Source organism: Oryzias latipes, chromosome 1, assembly GCF_053564925.1.
Source record: "Oryzias latipes strain Hd-rR chromosome 1, Olatipes_Hd-rR_3.1".
NCBI lineage: Eukaryota > Metazoa > Chordata > Actinopteri > Beloniformes > Adrianichthyidae > Oryzias > Oryzias latipes.
In genome coordinates this window covers 34,456,034-34,477,442 of record NC_136237.1, presented here as the reverse complement: position 1 = coordinate 34,477,442, position 21,409 = coordinate 34,456,034, and the positions used below count along the sequence as shown (strand labels likewise).

General features: G+C 40.0%; 2 protein-coding genes across 5 annotated transcripts in view; one reads left to right on the top strand and one right to left on the bottom strand.

The window, feature by feature from the left end:
- Positions 1–11,694, bottom strand: part of stx8 (syntaxin 8) — a 29,647-nt gene extending 17,953 nt beyond the window's left edge. For both annotated transcript variants that reach the window (XR_908604.4, XM_004065678.5), the window contains exons 1-6: positions 11,558–11,694; positions 10,517–10,616; positions 10,321–10,415; positions 9,761–9,871; positions 5,570–5,703; positions 3,660–3,752 (exon numbers count right to left, since the gene is read on the bottom strand). Coding sequence is in view for 1 of the 2 variants with exons in the window: in XM_004065678.5 (XP_004065726.1) it covers positions 3,660–3,752; positions 5,570–5,703; positions 9,761–9,871; positions 10,321–10,415; positions 10,517–10,616; positions 11,558–11,574 (550 nt within the window). In the remaining variant the exon portion in view is untranslated. The remainder of the gene's footprint in view (positions 1–3,659; positions 3,753–5,569; positions 5,704–9,760; positions 9,872–10,320; positions 10,416–10,516; positions 10,617–11,557) is intronic.
- Positions 11,695–13,318: 1,624 nt separating this feature from the next.
- LOC101155661 (TBC1 domain family member 24) lies at positions 13,319–20,999 on the top strand. 3 transcript variants are annotated; one of them, XM_078953998.1, is made up of 12 exons: positions 13,319–13,451; positions 13,565–13,686; positions 13,826–14,028; positions 14,114–14,369; positions 14,484–14,600; positions 15,729–16,145; positions 16,244–16,483; positions 16,620–16,775; positions 17,279–17,342; positions 17,476–17,574; positions 19,960–20,212; positions 20,439–20,999. In XM_078953998.1, exons 2-12 carry the CDS (start codon positions 13,577–13,579, stop codon positions 20,612–20,614), a joined length of 2,091 nt encoding a protein of 696 aa, XP_078810124.1. In that variant the 5' UTR covers positions 13,319–13,451; positions 13,565–13,576; the 3' UTR covers positions 20,615–20,999. The 3 variants fall into 3 exon arrangements, with proteins under 3 accessions (XP_078810124.1, XP_004065832.2, XP_011472125.1); XM_004065784.5 differs by having other exon boundaries at positions 13,365–13,686; positions 13,826–14,016; XM_011473823.4 differs by having other exon boundaries at positions 13,365–13,686.
- The last annotated feature ends 410 nt before the right edge of the window (positions 21,000–21,409 follow it).

Here is a 21,409-nt window from a genome sequence, read left to right as displayed (position 1 = left end):
ATAGCAGCCACACTTTTGTGCAACTCAGTGAAGGATTTGTAACAATTTCAATCAGGACAGAGCGATGAAACAGTGTCAAACATCGGCAGATTGTTATCACTTGCTTGTTGGTTGTTCTCTTCAGGATTCAACCCCATGTTATGTCTACAACCATGTATGAATAAGACACCACTAAATGCCAAAAAAATAAACATAAAAATAAAAACCCAGTCATAAGATCAATCCTAAATAGAAATAAGATTAAAAAAGATTTAAAACTTTTTTTTAAGAGAGAGAAATATTTATCATTTTACGGATCTTCTTGCTAAAAGAATGCCCTTCACTCCATAAGGAAATCATAAACTAATACACTTTAAAAAGCATGCCGCATGTCAAAGGTATTTCTGAGCATTTTTGAGGTTAACGAGATCAAAGACGATGACGTCATTAAAAGACCGGAAGTTTTAAAACAACAACTTTCATCCTGATATGGAAAATGTCCAACATCCTGCTTTCTCACATTTTATTGCTTTTTTTTTTTTATTATTTCATCCTGGTGTTTTAAGTGAAAACAAACAAACAAATAAAAATACTAATACTGATAGCACCGATGGAGGACTACACCACAATTTAAGGAGAAATATTATGTAGGTATGCGCCTCCTTTTGCTTTTCTCAATACTGAAAATAATAATAGAATGAATAATCACCGTTCTAAACATTGTCAATCCATTTCTGCTCTTAAGCGATTTCTTTCACTGCAACATCTAAAAGAAAACAAAAAGAAAAGAAATCCGTACATTATGGGAACTACCTTGCTATCTTTATTTTAGCTCTTTCCATGTCAGCATGTGTTAACTCCCACGCCATCACCTCCACACTAGATTTCCTCTCTGATTGGCTCCATGAGTCTTCACACAGATACTTACTGGGCCACTGTATCAATGGACATGTGGCTCAGTGGACTGTCAAACACACCCACACATAGGCTTACACATGCATTTGCACAACTGGGCCCATGAAAAAGTCCACCAGATGAAGGTGTAGTCTTCTCTGTGCTTATAATGGAACCACATGCTGGAGATTGGTTGAAGGTGATAAGTCCTTTTTTTACTCATCGACTGTTTGAATGTGATCCTCCAAACTAGGCAGGTTAGCAGCTAAGTAAAGAGAGTCAGAGATGGGATTTTTGCACAGCCTAAAAGAGGCTGAAAGGGCAGCAAAGTCTCAGATGGAGTTAAATGGCAGCAACTCCTCTACCATGAGTGGAGCTGACACCAGCATCAATGACTCATGGGATTCCCCCTAAATAGCTATTTCCTGATTGATAAAACAATGTACCATGAGAAGATATCCGTTATAACTATAATCTGACATGTTTACAGGGAGCCTCAATGCTTGCATGTCCAGAGGAATTCAGGGTATGATAAGACAGAACCCAATAACAGAGAAAAAAAACGAAATCATGCTTCCAATGACATTTCAGAAGTGTGATCAATGGTTATAGTTTGGTTTAAACCAATCACTTCCCATCACGGTGGCAGTTTCATTGATGGGGGAGAGAGGGGAGACAGCCTCATCAAGCCTCCAAACTGGCCTTTTAGTGGACATCTGGAAGAGATCTGCTGTGTAGATGAGCTGAACAGGACTGTCCACGCCCAACTCCTACATTACAATGAAAAATGGTTTTTCTGTTGCTTTTCCCTTTTCCTCTTGACATCATTTGTTTGCTCTTATAAAACAAAAGCTCGACATTTCTTTTCAGGCTTTCAGTTAGCCCTAAAGGTGTTGGTTCTTTATCTAATAAAATAAAAAATAATAAAAATAAAACCTTCTATGGTGGGCGTCTACCTCTCAACAAGCACAAGTGTTCGCGGTGTTCATTTCAAGCTCGACACTCTCTTGATGACTACACCCTTTGGAGTATTTTTTCATGACTCTGTTCTGAAATGCTGTCTGCAAAAACATTGCTCACTACCGCCAAGCACAGTCAATCCAACGCACAAACGGTGAATCAATCTATAACCTCAGCCAGACGGACTTTCTGCCTTTTGTCAACATTAATGTGGTTAATTACATAGAAGTGTTCCTGTGAACAAAACTGCTTCTTGTACAACAGAGAGCACATAACGTTCCACGTTTGACTGCGTTCTGATCCGCACAGAGGGAAGTCACGGAGGGCTTCAGGTTCATGTCTAAATCTCTAAAAAGGCTCATCTTCCCTGCAGACCTGATCCGGAATCCTTTCCCAAAAAGGAAACGACTGCAACCTCCACTCCACTTTGGACATGAGCGAGACCAGCAGCTCGGCTACAAAGAGCTTAATCTATTTATAGGAAAACACAGCAACAGTACAGCGATCAGAGGGAATCCCACAAGACAGAAAATCGGTGGAGGTTAGGAGCCGACTGTCAAAATCAGCAAGAATCTGTCCTCTTTTATTAAGTAAATGAGTTTCTGCTGTGGTTAGGATTACCATAAAGAACTAGGAAACATTGTCTTTATTCGAGCATTTTCTGTGATGGCACTATTAGCAGCACATACAGCTTCTCAGCAAAGCAATGAGAAGTCATGTGAGTAACGGTTAAGCATCTGTCGTTCAGGAAAACATCAGGGCAACATTCATTTTAGGGACGTAGCAATTCATTTTCACAACGATTCAATTCACTGACCCAAAAACCAATCCAGGACACTTCGCTCCATCCTCACATAAGGTTTGCTTTAAGCCTGAAACTAAAAGGAAAAGCTTTGCTAAAAGGTAAACAAATATCATGAAGTTGCCGGGTTGTTCCAACAAAGACTGACAGTACAGGTTGACACAGTGGATCATGATCCACAACAATTCCACTTCTCCATTATCCTAAAAGCCTTTAGGTTTCCTGATTCCAGAAACCTTTGTGTGAAAAACAAGACAAAACCAAGATAAAGGTAGGTAAATATCATTTTTTAGATCCGATTTAAAATCATTGAGATTTCAGCTTCAGTGCTCAGAAGGCAATCATTTCTCTGTTTTTTGTTAGTTTTGGGACTAATAAACAGGAAAAACACTAAGCATAGCAGTCCAGACTATAATCTATTACTGACTGAAGATAGAAAAAGGGCCCGAGGCCAAGCACCAGTACTTTATGCCTAACACAGGAAGTGGTCACACACTTCCATCAGGGGTCCCCAAAACCAGGCCTGGAGTGCCGGTGTCCTGCTGGTTTTCCAGAAACCCTGCTTTATTGGCTCCTGATTACCTTGATCAGGTGTGTTTAGCCAATAAGGAGCTTCAATGGCAGGTTGGTTGGAAAACATGTAGGACACCGGCCCTCGAGGCTTGGATTTGGGGGCCTCCCGCTCTACATGAATACTTTGAGAATATTTGCCTGAATATTCCAGGAAACGTTTTACTAAAAGAAGCAACAGACATTTAAAGGACAATTCCATTATAGGATTTCATTTTAGTGTGCGACATACTTTCTTTATTAGGACTCTTTTTAGGATGTGGGATAGTTCACTGCTTCCACAGGAAAATCTTCTAAATAGTTTAAATTTACTTTAAAATACAAAAAAAGAGCCACTTTTTCTGCAGGTGACAAAGTCCAAACTTGATTGTAAAGCTTCTCTGTCCCACAAAATGCAACGGGCGAGCCGTGCCACCGTGCAACAAACCCAACATAAGAAGGAATTAAACGTTACCGTTCTGTTCATCCAGCTCATTGCCAATATCCTGACCCATGATCTTCTGTCGGCTGATGACCGCTGCCAGCGCGTCCAGACCCGCATCCTGGACTAAAAGAAGGAAAAGAAAATAATATGAAACATGGAATAAGACAACGATGAAGAGCACAACACATAAAACCTGACAAGTATAGGAAAAGAAAGCACTTTAGGAGACAATTCAAAATAAGGATTTGAATGAAAAAATTGAATTTGATGGAGAGGAAAACCTTTTTTTTTTTTTTTAAACACTGTAGCTGCACGTGTGAGAGTTTAACATGCACACTGCCACAGGAATTTTTTTCACCAGTCAGCGTTGGCCAACTTTTCCCACAATCCCACTGTGGTTTATCGGGCGCTGTGCGCTTTAGTTTCTCCCTCTTAAGTGGATTCTCTGATCCTGAACAGAGTGTTTGAGCTGATGTGGTAACAAAAAAATACCACATGGTGTGGCTGAGTCCTGTCAGGGCCAGAAAATAAAAAAGACAAATATATGAATAAGAAATATAATAAGACTTGGTATATGCTAGAATCTCTGACCAATGATGGGACAGTAAAGCTGTGTGTACCATTATTCTGATCCTCCTGTGGAGAAAAAAAAAAAGCTTTTTCTTTTTGAAAATGTTTCTTTTTTGTGTTTGTTTACTACAGTAGTTAAACGTACTTGTAAAAAAAAATAACAATTTTGAGGAGAAAATGAGTTATTAAAGTGTTGTTTAACTTCTATATAGTTATCACTTGTAACTGTGTGCCCTGTTTAGGGTAGGATCCCTAAGGTAGGATTGTTGTTGTTGTTTTTTTCTTTATTATGCATTTTTTGGCTCCTGCGACTTACACTCTGGAGTGACTTATACTGTACTCCAGAAAATACGGTAGCACAACTTGCAAAGCATGTTTAGAAATGGCCAGACAATGCCTTCACTTAATCAAAGTAAAAAACAAATTCTTAGATGGCCTTCCCTACAGCTAATTACCCAAAATTTCAGTAATCATAATCCATCCTAGTTTTTGAATCGGCTTGATTTTATGATTTTCTAGATTCATTCATTCATTTTTCATTTTCTTAACCGTTTTTTCCCTTTCGGGGTCACGGGGCTGCCGGAGCCTATCCCGGCCACTTGTGGGCGAAGGCAGGGGACAACCTGGACAGGTCGCAGGATAGAATGTCCACAAACACACACCCATTCACTCTCACACTCACACCTAGGGACAATTTAGAGTGACCAATTAACCTATGGAGCATGTTTTTTGACGGTGGGAGGAAGCCGGAGACCCCGGAGAGAACCCACGCATGCAAACTCCACACAGAAAAGGTCCCCCGTTGCTGTAGTTTTTCATGTCCCCCAGCCGGGACTTGAACCGGAGGCCTTCTTGCTGTGAGGCAAGAGCGCTAACCACTGCTCCACCGTGCAGCCTATTTTCTAGATTCTTAGAATTTTACAGCACCTTGTTGGAGATTAACCAGGCCAACTTCAATGCTATTAATCTCAAATAAAAAAGTTACTTTTATCTTTATATTTTTTAAACAGTCTGTATGTATTAGGTCTGACAAATGTTAAAATATTGTAAGGTTGGTTTTAGCTGAAAATAAAGCTTTTCTGCTCGAATCAGTGCAGTATAAAAAAAAAAAAAACAAGACGAAAAAAAAAAAGACTTTATTGTTTACTTTACTGCAATGTTTTACTTGGTTTAACTGCATTATTGTGTGATGTCTTGTGCTTTACCTTGAATCTAAATAAAATTGAGTTTTACCAGCCAATTACAGAGCAATGATAGATTTCTTAGCTGATTTATTAACAAAGAATGATAAAAAAATTTTTATCATTCTCATGCAAGTGAATTCCCCAAATGGTTTTGAAAATCTGATAACGCATGCTCTGAGTAATTACCTTCAATAATTTTTTGTTGTTGCTGCTTGATCTCTCCAAAGGTCAGCCCCCTGGTCTCCTCTGATTCATTGATCAGCCACGGGTTGCCCCCACTGCCCCCACTGGCCGCTGCCCCTCCAGCCATCAATGTGGACCTACGGTTCATAAACAAGACAGTGACTTGAAAAGTCAGGCAGCTGCAAAAATCAAAGCCGCAACTTGGAAATGTGTTTGCTTTGCTAGACAACTTGTGAAGAACATCTATCATTTTCAGTATTTCCATGAGTTATGGAAATCACGTAGACATCCTTAACCTCCGTTGCAAACACCAGTGGACATTTATTTTTCCACAAAAGACCATCCAGACGACCAAGGTTTACATGTACCGTCTGCACCACATTATTTTTATTTTTTGTTGCAAAACACAATTTTTTCACTTTTCCAAAAAAGACCAGATTTCTGTTGAGAACTTGTTCTTTCACCATAAACTTCATTAAGAAAAGGCTCAGCTGTGGAAGATCTGGTGATTACCATTTCAAAGTGGAGCAAAATTGGGAGCCAATGGGTTGAAATCTAAACTATTTTTATTATTTTGAAAGATAAAGGCAGCATGAAAAAAATGAAAGAACCAGGAACCCTTACGTGCATTTGTAACAAGTATGAAAATGCTGCATTTTACCGATGACTCATGTTTTGTTTCCAACAATGACACAATATCAGATTGGCTGGGCAGACCTCTGCTGTGTGGTTTTACCTCTTAAGAGCTGGCGTCCACATGCCTAGCATCACATTTTGAGTTAATTCTGCTTAATGGAGGCCCTATGAGTACATGTGTACAGGGTTAGCTCAAATATTAGCTCAGGTCTTAAGAAGTTATAAAGATATTTTTTTCTCCCTGCAGTCAATAACTTCAGATTTGTTTCCGATTGTAGTTCCTGTCATACATTTGACTCAGAGGACTAGATGAGTGAAAACTCTTTCTACTCTCTTAAGACGTGTTAGGAGTTATAGTATTTATATAATTATTCCATAAATATTTCAAGAAAGTATGCTGAAATTTATTTCTGTTTAAGATTCCATATAATGTTGTTCTGAGTGTGCACTTTATTACATTTTGTTCTTATATAAAAAAAAGTAATTTCTTCTCACTTTTGATATTATTTATTTTGAAGTTATTAAATATTTCTTACATGGTTGAATATGTGGAAAAATGTGACAGAGAAACTTCTTTAAGAGCATCTGAAGTTCGTACCTAACATCTGCTGAGGCACAACTAACCTGAACCATATGCCGGTTAATCACAGACTAGTGTTTGTGGTGTCACACTGACTACCATGATATTGATTTCCTATAAAAATGAAGTTATTTGCTTATAAAATTAACAGAAGCTTTCATACTCATTTCATGGGTAACTATAAATAAAAATACCCTAATAAAGGTTCCAGAAAAGCCATGAATCACAGCACAGGTGGGCTCAGGCTGATGACATCAGAGCGAATCAAAGGCATTCAGACTCATTTTTTTTTTAACATGTCTGATTACGACAGGGTCATAAGCCAGACGTGCACTTCCTCCGTGCTAGCACTTTTTGTGTGAAAATCCAATTAGCCAGTGAGTGGAGAGCACCAAAAGCAGTCAGGCACATCTTTTGGCATCCACAAACCCCTCGACTGTCACCGGTGGGGCCTCAGTGCTCGAGTCGTGACTGAGTGACTCGGACAGGCCAGATTTTAATTAATCACAGCAATTTCCTTCCCAATCAAATACAAAGGAGAGGTTTGAAAATAATGGAAGAAAGGTGAGTGCAGATGGCAGCATAATGAAGCCGGCCTTGAAAAACGGGCGCAACATCCTTCCTTGGCTCGGTCTGGAATGGAGATGCTTGGAATTTATTGTTTTAGGGGTAAATCAAAGTCCCTTCAGCAACTTTCATGCCATTCCTCCTATCCAAAGTTCTCACCAAAAAAGGGGCTTAGATCATCCAACCATGGCCAATCCATCCACTCCCACATTCTGTCCTCAGACCACACAGTGGGAAAGGGTCCGCCGTCTACCCTCAAATCCAAATTACCCACCACATATTACCATTAAACTTCACTGTGCAAACCGAAAACCATATGACCACATGATTACAGTTTTCCAAGCTAATGTATTAACAATGTCATTTGAGGTTTTCGTTTTTTCTCACAGGAGGCTTTTTTATGTAATTGGATGTGTGGTCTGTAAAAAAAAAAAAAAAGAACAAAAAAAAGATGAAAGCTCGTGCAAAGAGCCACTAAGTAGATCAATCTCCAAAGCAAAGCTTGTGAAAAGATATCAGAGGAAAGCCCTTTTGAATGAAGGCAACAGTAAGTGTGTGTTTTCAGACTGATCTGCTGTCATTTCAGCTACTGCCAGAAGAAAATCTCCATCCAGCACAAAAATATGATTTACTGTTCAAGACTTATTTGATTGAATGCTCGGTGGCCTTAAAAACCATCCAAAGACACAGCCTAAGAAAACCAGACAGACTAACAACATATTCCAGCTTCAATCTAAGACTTTATTTCTGATCTCAATTCCTTCCCTTGTTCTTAAATTCCTCCCCTCGGTTTCAGTCATTCCTGACTGAAACGTTAAAGTTTCACATGATCACCTGTCACTCTGTATTTTCTCATCTCTGTCTAATGAGCAATACTAGTTTTTGGTGGGTAAAGAAGTGTGCAACATGTGCTTGTATTTAGTCTACTCTAATCTTATTGTGCCACACCTCTTTTTACTTCCTGTAATTTTTTAGAACAGATGGGATTTTTAATCCAATAAAACACAAACCATTATATTCATTTAAAGTTCATAGAAGCAGAAGTGACGATGTTTTCTAATAACCGAGAGAAAAGGGAAATCCTTTCCACAAAGAAGTGTCCATCTGCAGATTGTTGGCCTAAAAATTATTGGAAGTTTGATAATGATGTATAAATTAGCCAAAGATAACCTCAAAAAGTTCAAGAATAAACTTATCGCTGATTTTACAAATCTGTAATTTGATTACTTATGAGAAATGATATAATCTTTTAGTTTGAGGTATAAATACCCACACAAATATCCATCACTGGATATGAATCACTAGAGCACCAAAATAGACATTTTTAACCTAAAAATCTAAAAAAGGTTCTGGTAGAAAAAAGTGGAACGAGCTTCTTTAACCTCTTACCACCCGAGCTAACATTTGAGCTAACCCTCTAAGCATGAGATCACAGAGTTACGCAGAATTAACTACTGTGGTAAAATAACCCAAAATGTGATGCCCACGCATGTGGACGCCACGTCCTAAGAGGTTACAGTTGCTCAGAGGAGGTGTCAGGAGTTTCTTCGCAGATCAATCGATTACATTTTTGGAGCAGATTTGAATAGAGGACAGTGATAATTTGGTTAACTGTACTGTTGATTCATTCAGAACCTTTACTAAATCACTACACAGCTTGATGTGTTAGCAAATGCCGTAGTCTGAACTTCCCTTACAGGTGGATACGGGTGTCTGCAGGCCAAAAATAGGCAAACCTGTATGGGGCCCGCAGTGGCCCCTAGGAAAATTTCAGATGGCAGCAGCCGGGTTTACCCGTTGAGAAAAAATGTTCATGCACATTTTTTTTCTAAAACTAAACAAACGTAATATTTACAACCATAAAGAAATTAAAAATATAAAAAATGTATATAATGGTATCCTAACTTTTACAAGGTTGACATTTTGAAACGTCTTTAAGTGACATTTCTAAGCGCAAAGCAATCAGAGCAGATGCAAAACAAAGCTGTCAAAATGGCAGGAAGGAAGTCTTTCTTCTAAGTGACACGTGGAGATATCAAAGCACATGGGTCGAAAAGACTGAAAGGAAGATGGTGACCAGCAACATTTCATTAAAGAATAGGGCTTGTGACCCCTTTGGTTAAAAACAAATACAAGCAGAAGAGAATTCCTTCATTTTAATTAGGCAGCCGTAGACCTCGATATAGTAATTAAATAAGTGATCCTCTAAGAAAGAAGAAGGCAGGAAGAAGAATCAAGGGGGCTGATGCTCAACTTGGCCTTTAAGACACTTACTGAGGAAGATTTTAAAAAACATTCTGCACCTAATGATGCAAAGATTTGAGAAAACTTCCAGTTTCTATCTTAGTTATTATAAACAATAGAGATTAGATTTTTGAAAGACTGTAGATAAATTCTCTGTATGGTAATACCTGGTAGTCTCAGGCTCTGTGACGTCTCCTCTGAAACTTGCATTCAGCTGCTTTTCTCTGGTTAGCAGGTCATCAACAAGGTTCTGTCTTCTGTCAGCTTCTGCCTGCATTCTGATTTGAGCTTGTTAAGAAACAATTTATTATAATATTCATTTATTAGAGCATTGTCTATGTCCTCCTGTCTATCAGAGAGAAGGAAAAAAAAAGTCCAGTTAAACAATCTTTTAAATCCACTAAAACTACAGTTCCCAGAGCCCCATCCCTTCACATTTGGTATTATTGAAAGGTCCTAAATGACCTCTGTAGATACCACAAGAAGTCAGTAATTTGCTTTGGTTGGGAGATGTTCCATTTTAGAATGTCCCCTACAGAGGACGAATTTACATTGCTAGTCAAGAGGATACTATATTGCAAATAAAGGATGTTTCCTTCTTTTGCATAACTCTACCGCCCTCTGTAGGAATTCCACTGTTACTGCAAGCTGAGAAAACACTCCAGGAATGATTCTAATGCAAGTCCCATGACTCTCTGTGCTTGGGTATTGTAATTGGAAAGGATACATTCGCCGAGATGAAGATGTTCGCAACAAGCTGTCTTTAAGCTGGGCGTTATTCTGCTTCAGTTTCTGGAGTGAAGCCCGTAATGTCATGTTTATCTGGAGAAACAAACAAATGCAAAAAAAACAAAACACTTTTGTATACAATTAGGCAAATCACAGGTTTAATTTTCATTGAATATGAATATCCAGGACCATACCTTAGAAGGGTTTCCCCCTGTTCTCTGCTGTCTGTTCCTCTCATGAATGTTTTCTGCTATTTCCTGTGCTAGACGGCACGTGGCATCATAATTCTGTAACCTACAAATGAAAAGACTTCATTAAATGCAAGTCTCTACACTTTAGAAGTGCATACGATGCCAGACAAATCCGAAGGACTAAAATTAGAGCATTTTGACAATTTTCAGAGTGGATTTTAGGAAACAGCAGCGGTATAAAAACCTTTTGAACAAACATTTATTTACTCAGCTGGAATTAAGAGGTTTACAGGGAGGAGAGGTGAAGAAGGTGGAGGACTTTAGGTAGTTAGAATCTGGAAAAGAGGTGGGAAAGCCTGTGCAAGCAGGTTGAAGCGGATGGAGGAAGGATTCAGGCCAAATGTCAAGAATAGTAACAGAAAAAATGAAAATAAATGTGTAGAAGAAGGTGAGAGCAGCCATGTTGTTGATTTAGAGAATCTGAGAAAGAGACAGGATGCAAAACTGAAGGAAACCGAGCTGAATATGTTTACGTTCTCTTTAGAAGATCGATGGAATCAGGAATGAAAACATCAGAGAATCCGTTTATATTAGGTGTTTTTGGAGATAAACAGGGAAGCAGGTTAAGAAGAGGAACATAAATTAAGTATACTGTCCTAAGTTTTCACATCCATGTGTAGCAGACGTTTTTTCTTTTCACAAACACATTCAAACGTAACATTAAAGTATACGACTTTCGCCGGTTTGTTTTCCCCGTTTCTGAAGCTAAATCTTTGGACTTTCTTAGCATTACGTTGTTTAACAACTAATAACTTAAAGAAATCTCAGAAAAATCAAGTCAAACAGACATTACTATATAAAATGCTTCTCCTAAAACACAAAAATAACTTTTCTACTAAATATTTATGTGGCTGTTTTTGGCTAATCTCTTCAAGGAACTAGCTACTAAGGCTAACTGCTAGCAAAGCAGTTTTTAAAGATTAAAAACCGGCATTTTCCTGGAACTGATCCACTCTTTTGTTAAGAACAGATATCATTTCCTACCAAAGGTCTTGAGACATTGTGACAACAATTAGATATAAAGAATAAATTCCACGGAATAAGGTCGTAATCCCAAAAAGTCACTTGTTTTGATTGTGACGTCACGACTACGGCAAGCGGTGTGCTACATCCGTTCGCGCTGCTCATAATGCCGCAAAGGGAATTCATGAATGTTCTCCCCCACTTAGGTATGACTTTTTAACAAATTATTAGTTTGTATCAAATGTAATTTATATTTAAAAAACGGTGTTTATTTTCAGATGTCTGAAACAGATTTCGTTTAAATCAATCAGATTATGTGTTCTCCTATTCTGAACAAAAGTATTAACATCCCACTCTGACCATTTTTTGTTCTATTGTAAAAGCGTTTCCTGATGTTTGTTGATTATTATTATTCCGTTTTTAGTCAAAATTAAGCAAACAAACAAACACAAAATAAGTGTCTGTTTTTACAACATAGTTTCTGCAGAGCGGTAGGAGTTTGTTAGAATTTGTCTCTGAGATACAGGAGGGACTGTTGGTGTGGAGTAAGCCCATCCCACTTCCCAACATCCATCTGTTGACTCGTTTTCCACTAGCTTACACCTGTAGATTTTTCTTGAGGCTCACAAAAAACCCTGAAGGAAAACAAAAAGAAACATTTTAATCAGGTTGTTGTACAGAAAAAATTATTTATTATTACTATTACTTTTTGTTCATTTTTTCACAACTGTATGTCCTTACGTGAGCCATGACGTTGGTAAAACAGAGAAAAAGAGATTAGTTTTTGAGCCATTTTGTCTTTATTCTACAACAAGAGAATGAAAGTAGAAAAATCCAGTTATGTGTTTGCTTTGTGACTTTTTTTTGTTTTAAATATGCCTTTCAAAAATCAATTGCATAATTTGGTGTAATTAATGGTAAAATAAACATAATAAGGGCAGCTAAAAGATACATAACTTTATTTTCAATTTTGTCTATTTAAAAAAAAGCGTAATTGAAAATGCTCATTTATTTAACTGAAGAGGACAAATACTGAAAAAAAGACCACAAGCACAAATTACATATCCGTTTTTGTGGTTTACGCTTCTTTATCACACATGTATAAAGCAAAAGGAAATCTATACATCTTAAGAAGACCAGATGAAAAAAAAAAAGTTTTAATTCTAAGCAGCAAAAAAATATTCTAAGAATTGTCTTCAAACATGTCAGTCTAATTCTGAGTGACCTATTTTCACCCTCCTCTTGTTATGCTCACCTCTGTTTTCCTTAGAGTAAACTGAAACGACAGATCAACAGCATGTCTTGTTCATGAGTGTTTTTAAAGTTCACATCAGTAGGACCCACAAGAGAGGTAAGTGGTTGTAAAGGTTTTATGTTTCATAGCCAAACAGTGGTCGTGTTTGAGTAAAAACACACGAGATGTGTAAAGACAACAGAGGTTGGAAGACTTCTTGGAATACAGCAGTTTGACATTTTGAATTCATACACCACAGTTTCGTGGAATTAAGAAATCGGAAAATACAGTAGGTCTCACCTGTTTTTATTTATGTATTTATTTATTTTTTAAACTTATCAGAATAAAAGTTTGCATCTTATACTATGTGAAAATGACCAAATGAAAGGGAACCACAAATGTTTTTGAGCAGCTCGATCCAAAAATGTACTAAATATTGCCTACGTTTTAACACAGATTGAATAGTTTTAATGGCTTTTTTGTTTTGTTGTTGTTTTTGTGATAGACGTGACACTGTTAATATGTTCATTGTGTTCTTGGAAACAGAAGTTAGGGTTGGCAAAGGTAAACCAGAACAAAGACGTCACTCGGCCACGTGACGGCAGTCCGGAGATTCATATAAAGCCCTGATCCTCCAAATGAGCATCTGGTAACTTGAGCCGTTTCGTCTTGGAATTCTTGGTGGGTTTATTTTCTGTCCTAACATGAGACTTGAGATGATTCAAGTTTCAAGGACACCAGGGTTCTCCAACTTAGGAAACATGAATTCATTTTCACATATTTCCACTGATCAGGACTTTAGCTCAATGGCAACGGACAGAAGACAAAGATCGCGTTCACAATATGACTCAGAGGAGAGTAAAAGCATTGAATCGCAGAAACAGACAGAGGAAATCAGTGTCAGACCTCGCTCCAGGTAGGTTTTCCTTTTCAACTTTAATTTTCTGGCATTTTAATGAACTGCATGCTCTGTATTTACTTATTGTCAACCGTTCATGTTAAGTGCATTTTCATTACTCCAATGACTAATGTCATAAATGACAACTTTTTTTTAGGTCATTTTACAGTTTTGAGATGTCAGAACAGTCTTCTAACCACAGCATGGAGAGCTTTTTAAGGTCCAGTCCTCTGAGGCAGAAAGCAAGCACAGTGTTTAAGAGTCTGGCACCCAAAAAGGAGGATGTGTCTGGAGTTCATGTCACTTCAAGGGGAATAAAGCCTAAACTGAACAAGCATTCACACTCAAGTGAGCTCGATGGTACTGACAGAATGCACATCATTGAAACCTCTGAAGAAATAAACAGAATTTCTTTAATTAATAGTTTGTGTGCATGTTTTCCCAGGCGGTAAAAGCAGTGCCAAACCGATGATAACTATCTCTGAGTTGGACAGTTGGGACATCTGCTCCAGTTCTGGGATGAAGTATGGACAGTTTGTGGACTGGGAGAAAATCGATCCTGAATCTGCTAGTAAATACCAGCAGATCCTCAACAGTGAACATAAACAGCTAAAAGCTATGGGCCGACAGGGGTTCTGGGCCATGCCGCACACCCTAAGAGCCAAAGCTTACTATCATATCATCCACTGCTTCACTTGCAGGTGAGACTGTTACATCAGTCACCACAGCTTTGCATTTATTTACTATGAACATTCTGAGTGTGCAGATCACTTTGCACTGTTTACTTTAAATCTGCTACTTTTACTATTCTGCAGCAAAGCTAATGCTCCAGACAGAGAAGTCTACTACGAACTGGCCAAGAAGCTTTTTGGCGAGCAGAAACTCAGCAACCATCCGGTCCCAGAGTACATGGAAGACGGAGACATACCAAGGTACCCACAACCATCAAAATATGTCCTATTTTGTTTTTATAGCAAGACATAAAGCTGGCGTTGACATCCAAACTTTCAACCGTTAGACAACCCATGACCAGTTTATAGTTTCTAAGTATATTTGTTGAATTTGTGACCAGCTGGAGCCAGAATATTCAAAGCATTTATCAAGTTGCTCTAAACATCAAAAGGAAGGATAATTTAACTTCTATTCACTAAAGCTATAGACACACCGGATATGTGATGGACGTGGGTTCTTGAACGCATGTTTAGCCCATGGTGTTCACAAGCAGGGAGGTGCTTCTTCTTGTTTTTGTATACTGTTTACTAGTGCATGTCCACCACATTAAGTTGGAAGTGGCTTGATGTGAAATGTCTAAGTGGTGCAAATCTTGCAAATCTAGTTTCAGACATTTCCTTTACAGCTCTGTTCTGATAAATTAAAGACTTGGTGTCTTATAATTCCAGTCGGGCACCAAGCGCAATGATTAATTCAATGATCCATTTTCAAACTGTTGGTACTTTTGTGAATTAAAAGGAACGCCATCCATATTTCACTACCAAATCCGAGTCCCCTGTTGGTCAAAGTTCAACTTTCTAACATGTGTTCAATGTCCACGCATTTTGTACCAAGAACCAAAAAACGGTTGTTGAAATTTGGGTAGCTTTGAATGCAGAAGCCCGAATCGTGCGTTTACATCCGTGTTTACATGGACTTTTCCCTGGTGGTCATTTGAACGTGCATTGCCGAGCGAGATGGGAATGTATCTTTGCAGGAAATTCTCCTAGAAATTAGTTAGTTAACACAAAGCTGGAGCTTGTAGGGTTGTCAAACACAAGGCAATCACAATGTTGCATTTGGGCAAAAGGGGCAATTGAGGGTTACTTAAAACACTGGAAAGTAAATAGCAAATAGAAAATTATGACATAACAGCATAAACCCTAAAGACCATGACCTAGATTTATCCTGGTTCATGATCTTGGTTAGATTGCATAAAATCCTATACAATTTTTCAACAAGATACTGGGCTTGACCTGAAGACTCATGAAAAAATGCTTCTTGGTGGATTGGTGTTCAGGATTATTCAGGGTGATAGAAATGTCTTTAATTGATTGCTTTCTTTGTAGATACTGTCTAAACAAAGCAGGTCTGAACTCTGTTAAAAAGATCCTCCTGTGCATCGGCAACTACTTTCCAGAGATGAACTACTGCCCCATCCTCCCAGCCTTGGTGTCTGTCATGCTCCACTTTAGCGAGGACGAAGCAGAGTGTTTCTTCAGCGTGTCGCGGCTCATCTGCTACAAAGACACCAACAAGCGTTACATTGACCAGACCTTCCTCACCTACCGCGCCTCCTGCATGACATTCGGGGACATTGCCAATAGATGTTGCAAAGGCATTCGTAAGCTGATTGCCAGCTCTCACCAGAACCTTTTTGAGTTCTACTCTGACTGGATCATGTGGATATTTGCTGACCTTCCATTCACATATGCCATCAGAGTTCTGGATGTGTACTTACTTGAGGGCTACAAGGTTCTCTACAGGTTTGTAGCTGAAGTTAGTTTAAATGAATTAACTTTTGGCAAAACCATTATTTTCACAAAAAAACGCAATAAATGACATTTGAAACTGTTCTTTGTAGAGTGGCTTTGGCTTTGCTGGATCTCTACAAAGTTTCCGTCTCCTCTCGAGTTGCTGACGTGCAGGACTTCAGAACTGATATGAAACGTTTTGTTCAGAGTGTGGACCGCTATTGCACAGTTGAGAACCTTCTGGAAAGAGCCTTCATGATTCCAATGGCCACCAGGGCCGAGCTTAACCTTCTTTTTAATGCCAACAAGGATTCACTCATCCAGAAAGGTGTCAGTAAAGACCAAAAGAGGTATTTTCACATTTTTAACCAGGACTTAGAAATTCAAAGAATTAGCTAAAAGGAGCACACATTTTTGTAGTTTTGTGCATCTTTGATTCATTAGAGTCCTGTTTTTAAATAACACTGCATCTTTTTTTCCCCAAAGGCAAACAGTGGAGACAGAGGATTTCACCAACTTCTTCTCCAGTATTGTTACAAAAGTAGAGATGAGAGTCATCTGGGCCTGGATTCCAGAGCGATTTGCTCTTTTCAGTCCCGTTCAGCTGTTCAGTACAGCTGAGCATGAAAGAAGTCTTGCTTCGTAAGTAACTGTTATATTTAATAGTATAAAAGAACTGCCTAAAATTGCGTTAGAACATATGCAGTACAGACAGAAGCTGCATTGAACCCTCAGCTTTATTGCTGTCATGTTATTGCCATCATAGATTAAGTTATTCTGGAACGTTGTCTACTAAACATAATTCTTGTGCTTGTAGCAGTCGATGGGGAAGAGAAGTGTATTTGCACCATCAATATTTAGGTTGGGTGGAAAAATCAGCTCATTAACAGTTGACAGAAAACTTCTGGTTTATTTTTCCTATTTAATAGATGCCTCTCAGTAAAGAAGCTAAGGGTAATTTCAATATATTAGTTAAAATAAAATACTTTAGTTCAGAGTTATTGTTTGCATCCTTAAAATAATTGATTTTTACTCTTCCTTCATTTTATAGGAGTGTTCATAGTTTTAGAGCTTAAAACTAAGGGGACATTCAAAGACACTGCTTAAATTTATGAGTTGATTATTTGTTTTTTTCACTCATTTAGGTTGTACTCGCATGTGGAAGGACATGAACCAGTGGTCCTGATAATCAAAACAATGGATGAAGAGGTGGCACTCTAGTTTTAAAATAAATAATTATGTGTGCTTTTTGTTTATATCTGAAAAAAATCCTGTTATAAGTGAAAGCCAGTGTTTCTAAAGTTGGTTTTATTTCAACACAATATCAATTCTCATTTCTCAGGTGTTTGGCGCCTTCTTGTCCACAGATGTGAGAGAAAGAAACCAACACAACTCTCAGACGCCAATGTATTTTGGAACTGGAGAGTGTTTTGTGTTTACGGTGAGCTTGGTGTTGGTAGATGCCTTCTGTAACCTAAATGTAAACATGTTAAACAACTAAATACCAGGCATTTTGGTGAACGGACACCAAGAAAAATTCCCAAGTACCTTTGTGTATTGTGTGGTTTAGCTTTTAAAATATCTCTGCTCTGCCCCTCCGTTCTGGCACCGGGACCCTTCCTTGCTGGCTGTCTCTCGGCGCCACGAGGCTCTGGCCTCCAACTACGGCTGGCTTGCCGTTTCTGGCTGCCCGGCCGCTCTGGGAGGGGGGGCGCCTACCGCGGCCGGCTGGGGGGCCGGTCGCTCGGGGGAGCCTTCTCCCCCGGTTGTGCCCATCCGCCCGCTCCTCCCCGCTCTCACCCAAACAAATATTGCACACAGGCACATAGGGCCCCGGGATCTGGATGGGAGGGGTATGCTGGTGGGGCTCACTGGGGATGCCCCTCTCTGGGTTCTCGTTGGCACCCGCCCTCCTCCCCGCTTTTTACTTGCATATTAGACACTCTGATTCCTCTAGGGCCTTGTGGAGAGGGTCTGGTGGAGGGGGGCACGGTGAAACATCCGTGCTCACCTTTCGCTGGCCCCCCCCACAATTTTAACTTCCTCTGTAGACACACACACTGCATGCTAGCAGCACACACACAGCAAATACACACCACTCACAGAGGGACTCCGGAGTGGGGGGCTTTGCGGCTTGGCAGCGGTGGAGCCCCCCACACTGGTGACCTCCTATTTTACCTGCAGCACACACACAGCACTCCCACACCTCCATACATGGGTGGGGTCGGGGGGGGGCGGCCGGTCTTCACCCGCCTGGTCCTCTCAGGGCGGCCGGGCTTATGGGTATCCTGTCGGCTGCGGGAAGGGTCGGGCATACGGCGCTGGGGGTCGGCCGGCTGGGGGGGGGGGTCACTGCGTGGCGGCGGGGGTGGGGAGGGTAACCAGATGATTGTGAGTATGTGTGTGTGAGCGCATGGGTAGGACGGACCTGGGGGCTGGCTCGCTGGGACCCTCTGGGGCTTTCTGGGGAGGGGGGCTCAGATATTATGGCAGGGGGGGGGGGGGGGTTGTAGTGCGTAGGGTTTTAGGGTTATGGGGGGTGGCTGTGGGTGGCTGTGGGTGCGTGGCGATCCCTGGGTTGCTAAGGTTGCGTGCCTGGGCTGGCTTGCGGAGACGGGGCGCCGGTCGGGTGGTGGCCGACTCATGGGTTCCGGGGGCCCTGGCTTCGTCCCTGGCCTTTGTCTCGGTGTCCGGCGCCCGGTGGCCCCCATGGCTGCCGCCTGGTACGGCTAAGCGCTCCTGTCTTGTGGCCTGGGGGCCGGACACTGGGTTCGCTTGTGCCTCTGGGCATTGGGGGGGCCCCTGTAGGGGGGCCCTCTCTGTGCCTGGCTGGTGGGGTGGGTGGTCCCCTCCTCCTCCCCTCCCGGGCTGCCTGGGTCCGGATGCTGGGGGGGCTTCTGGCCTGGGGGGCTCTCCTCCCCTCTCCTGGTCTGGCTGGTCTGGCTGGGTAGGATCTGGCTCCCTTTATGAACACACGGTTCACGTCGGCAGCATGCATGTATCTCCACCCCCACGTGCACGTGCACACTGCCACACTGCTCCCTGTCTGCTTCATCCCTCCTCCTTACCTACAGTGTATTGATGGACAGATTTTTTTCGCTCATCTTAGTGTCAGATTTTCACCTTTTATGTAACATTCGTCTTTCCAGCAGATCTGGTATAATTGTTACAACTTAAAATAATAACTTATTCAAATCAGTGCTTGTATCCCCCACCTTTTCACCTTTCTTCCTTTTACTCTCTTCCACCCTCCCCTCACATTCTTCCCCTCTCCCTCCCCACACACCCTAAATGTAACAAATAAATAAAAAATAATACGACAAAAAGGGGTTTATACAAATCTACACTCTAGTTTCCTGAAGCTATATAACCTCTTTTTGTGATAGTAAAACCTGTCCAACACAAAAAGCTTTCAGCTCTAATCTGTTTGCTCAGCTGTTGGACAGAACAAGTTAAAAAAAAGAACAAAAAAAAAAATCTCTGCTCTGTTTATTAAAAATGCACTTTCATTTATTGTAATACATCCAAACCAGGGTGTTGGAAGATTAGCTGATTTAATGAACAGACTAATCAAAGCCACAACATCTGATAGCCAAAACTAGAGGGGTACATGAACGGATCAACATTTATGATAAGGGTGGACAGCCTGCATGGTGTTCCACAAGGGTCAGCTTTAGAACCACAGCTGCTTGGCTTATACTGATACTGCATTAAAATCGATTTAAGCCTAGTTGGTAACATTTTTTTTTTACATTAAAAATAATTTAATAAACCTTGCTATTCTTTCAGCACTGAATTAATCAAACAACTGTGCTGACCCTTTCAGCTTCGTCCCAGCATGGAGCGCTACCAAAGAGCCATGGTCTACATTTTGACAAGAATAGCTTCTCCTCAGCAAGTGTCAGGGTTTGGTAACTCACCAATGAGCAGCCCAACTGGGATCTACCAGAATCCCGGCAACCTGAACATCTCGTGCTCTGCTTCACTGGAGAACTCCCTGACCGCCAAAGAACCCAAGAGATCAAAAGACCAATATGCGTCCATGTTCATCGCAGGGGATGACAGGCGGCTCATTATTGGTACGTCGTGATTTGATTGAAGAGTTTGGTATCTTTGAAGAAAACTGACTGGTTGTCTCTGGGATGAAACCTACAGATGCATTCCTATAGATTGTGGTTTACTAATATCAAGATGTGAAGTTACGGAAAAACAATGCAATGTCTTTGTGTCCTTCCTTGAAAACAAATTTGGACTCACGTGTTTTGTGTAGCTGATGCTTTAATAGTGTACGTGTTGTCTTTTCAGGTGGGGATGGAGGCCATGCCCTGTGCTTGCAAGGAGATTTGGAGGGTGGCTGCACAGAGCCATGTGACACATTCATGAGCAACCCGCTCTGCAAGGGAAATTTCCAGATCCAATCCTTGGAGGTTTGGGGCATCCAGAACTCTGTTTGTTTGTCTCCCAGTTCTTCGCCTCAGTAGAGAAACATGCAGTTTCACATCTGTTTTTTTCTCAATACTGAATTTGTTTTTTTATGTAAATTTATGTCATTTTATTTTGATGCTGTTTGGAAATATACAACGCTGAAATGTAGATTAATTCTTAAACTTTTAAGAAGCACATGTAAGTTGCAAAGCAATTCCCTTTTGCTGGATTTAATGCTATTTAACCTCAACATTGTATTTTCTCACCCTTCTTTTTGCTTTATTTTATCTTTAACATTGACGCGTGCTTCATAGCAAAGACAAAAAAGTGAGTTTTGGACAATGAACAATGCTTTTGGTTAAAATACTCAATGTTTTAGGTAAAATGATAACTGTTTTGCTGGTAAGTTGGTGTTACAATAAATACTTATACTAGCTAGAATGTGTGTAACTTGTATCAAATTTATTTTTAATAATGGTTACTTGGTGATAGAAGGACAAAAGTCTCCAAAAAAGATAAAGCCGAAACCTACAAAAAATTCAGTTGAGCACTTTAAAAAAAAGGGGCCTATTTACGTTTGTAGAATTTTTATTGTACGCATTTAATTTTTTTAAGTGACAGTTATAGTTTTCTTTGTGTTCTGTGAGCAAATCTCTTAACAAAACATGATGAAATACAACAGATAAAAAAATGCACACAAAAACAAACTTTTTTAACATAAGCAGTATGTTACATTTACAGTTTGTTCTTGTAAAAACCAAAAATGTTCTTTTGTACAAAAGTGTTGTTAAAAAATAAAAGGATATAAAAGAAATCTCAAACATTTCTCATTGTCCTTTATTATGTAAAAT

Bases quoted from the DNA above. Each gene is read 5' to 3' on its own strand.
- LOC101155661 (XM_011473823.4), top strand. From the start codon at position 13,475: ATGAGACTTGAGATGATTCAAGTTTCAAGGACACCAGGGTTCTCCAAC. The intron at 14,029-14,113 runs GTACTGACAGAA...ATGTTTTCCCAG, and splicing joins ACACTCAAGTGAGCTCGATG to GCGGTAAAAGCAGTGCCAAA. The intron at 14,370-14,483 runs GTGAGACTGTTA...ACTATTCTGCAG, and splicing joins ATCCACTGCTTCACTTGCAG to CAAAGCTAATGCTCCAGACA.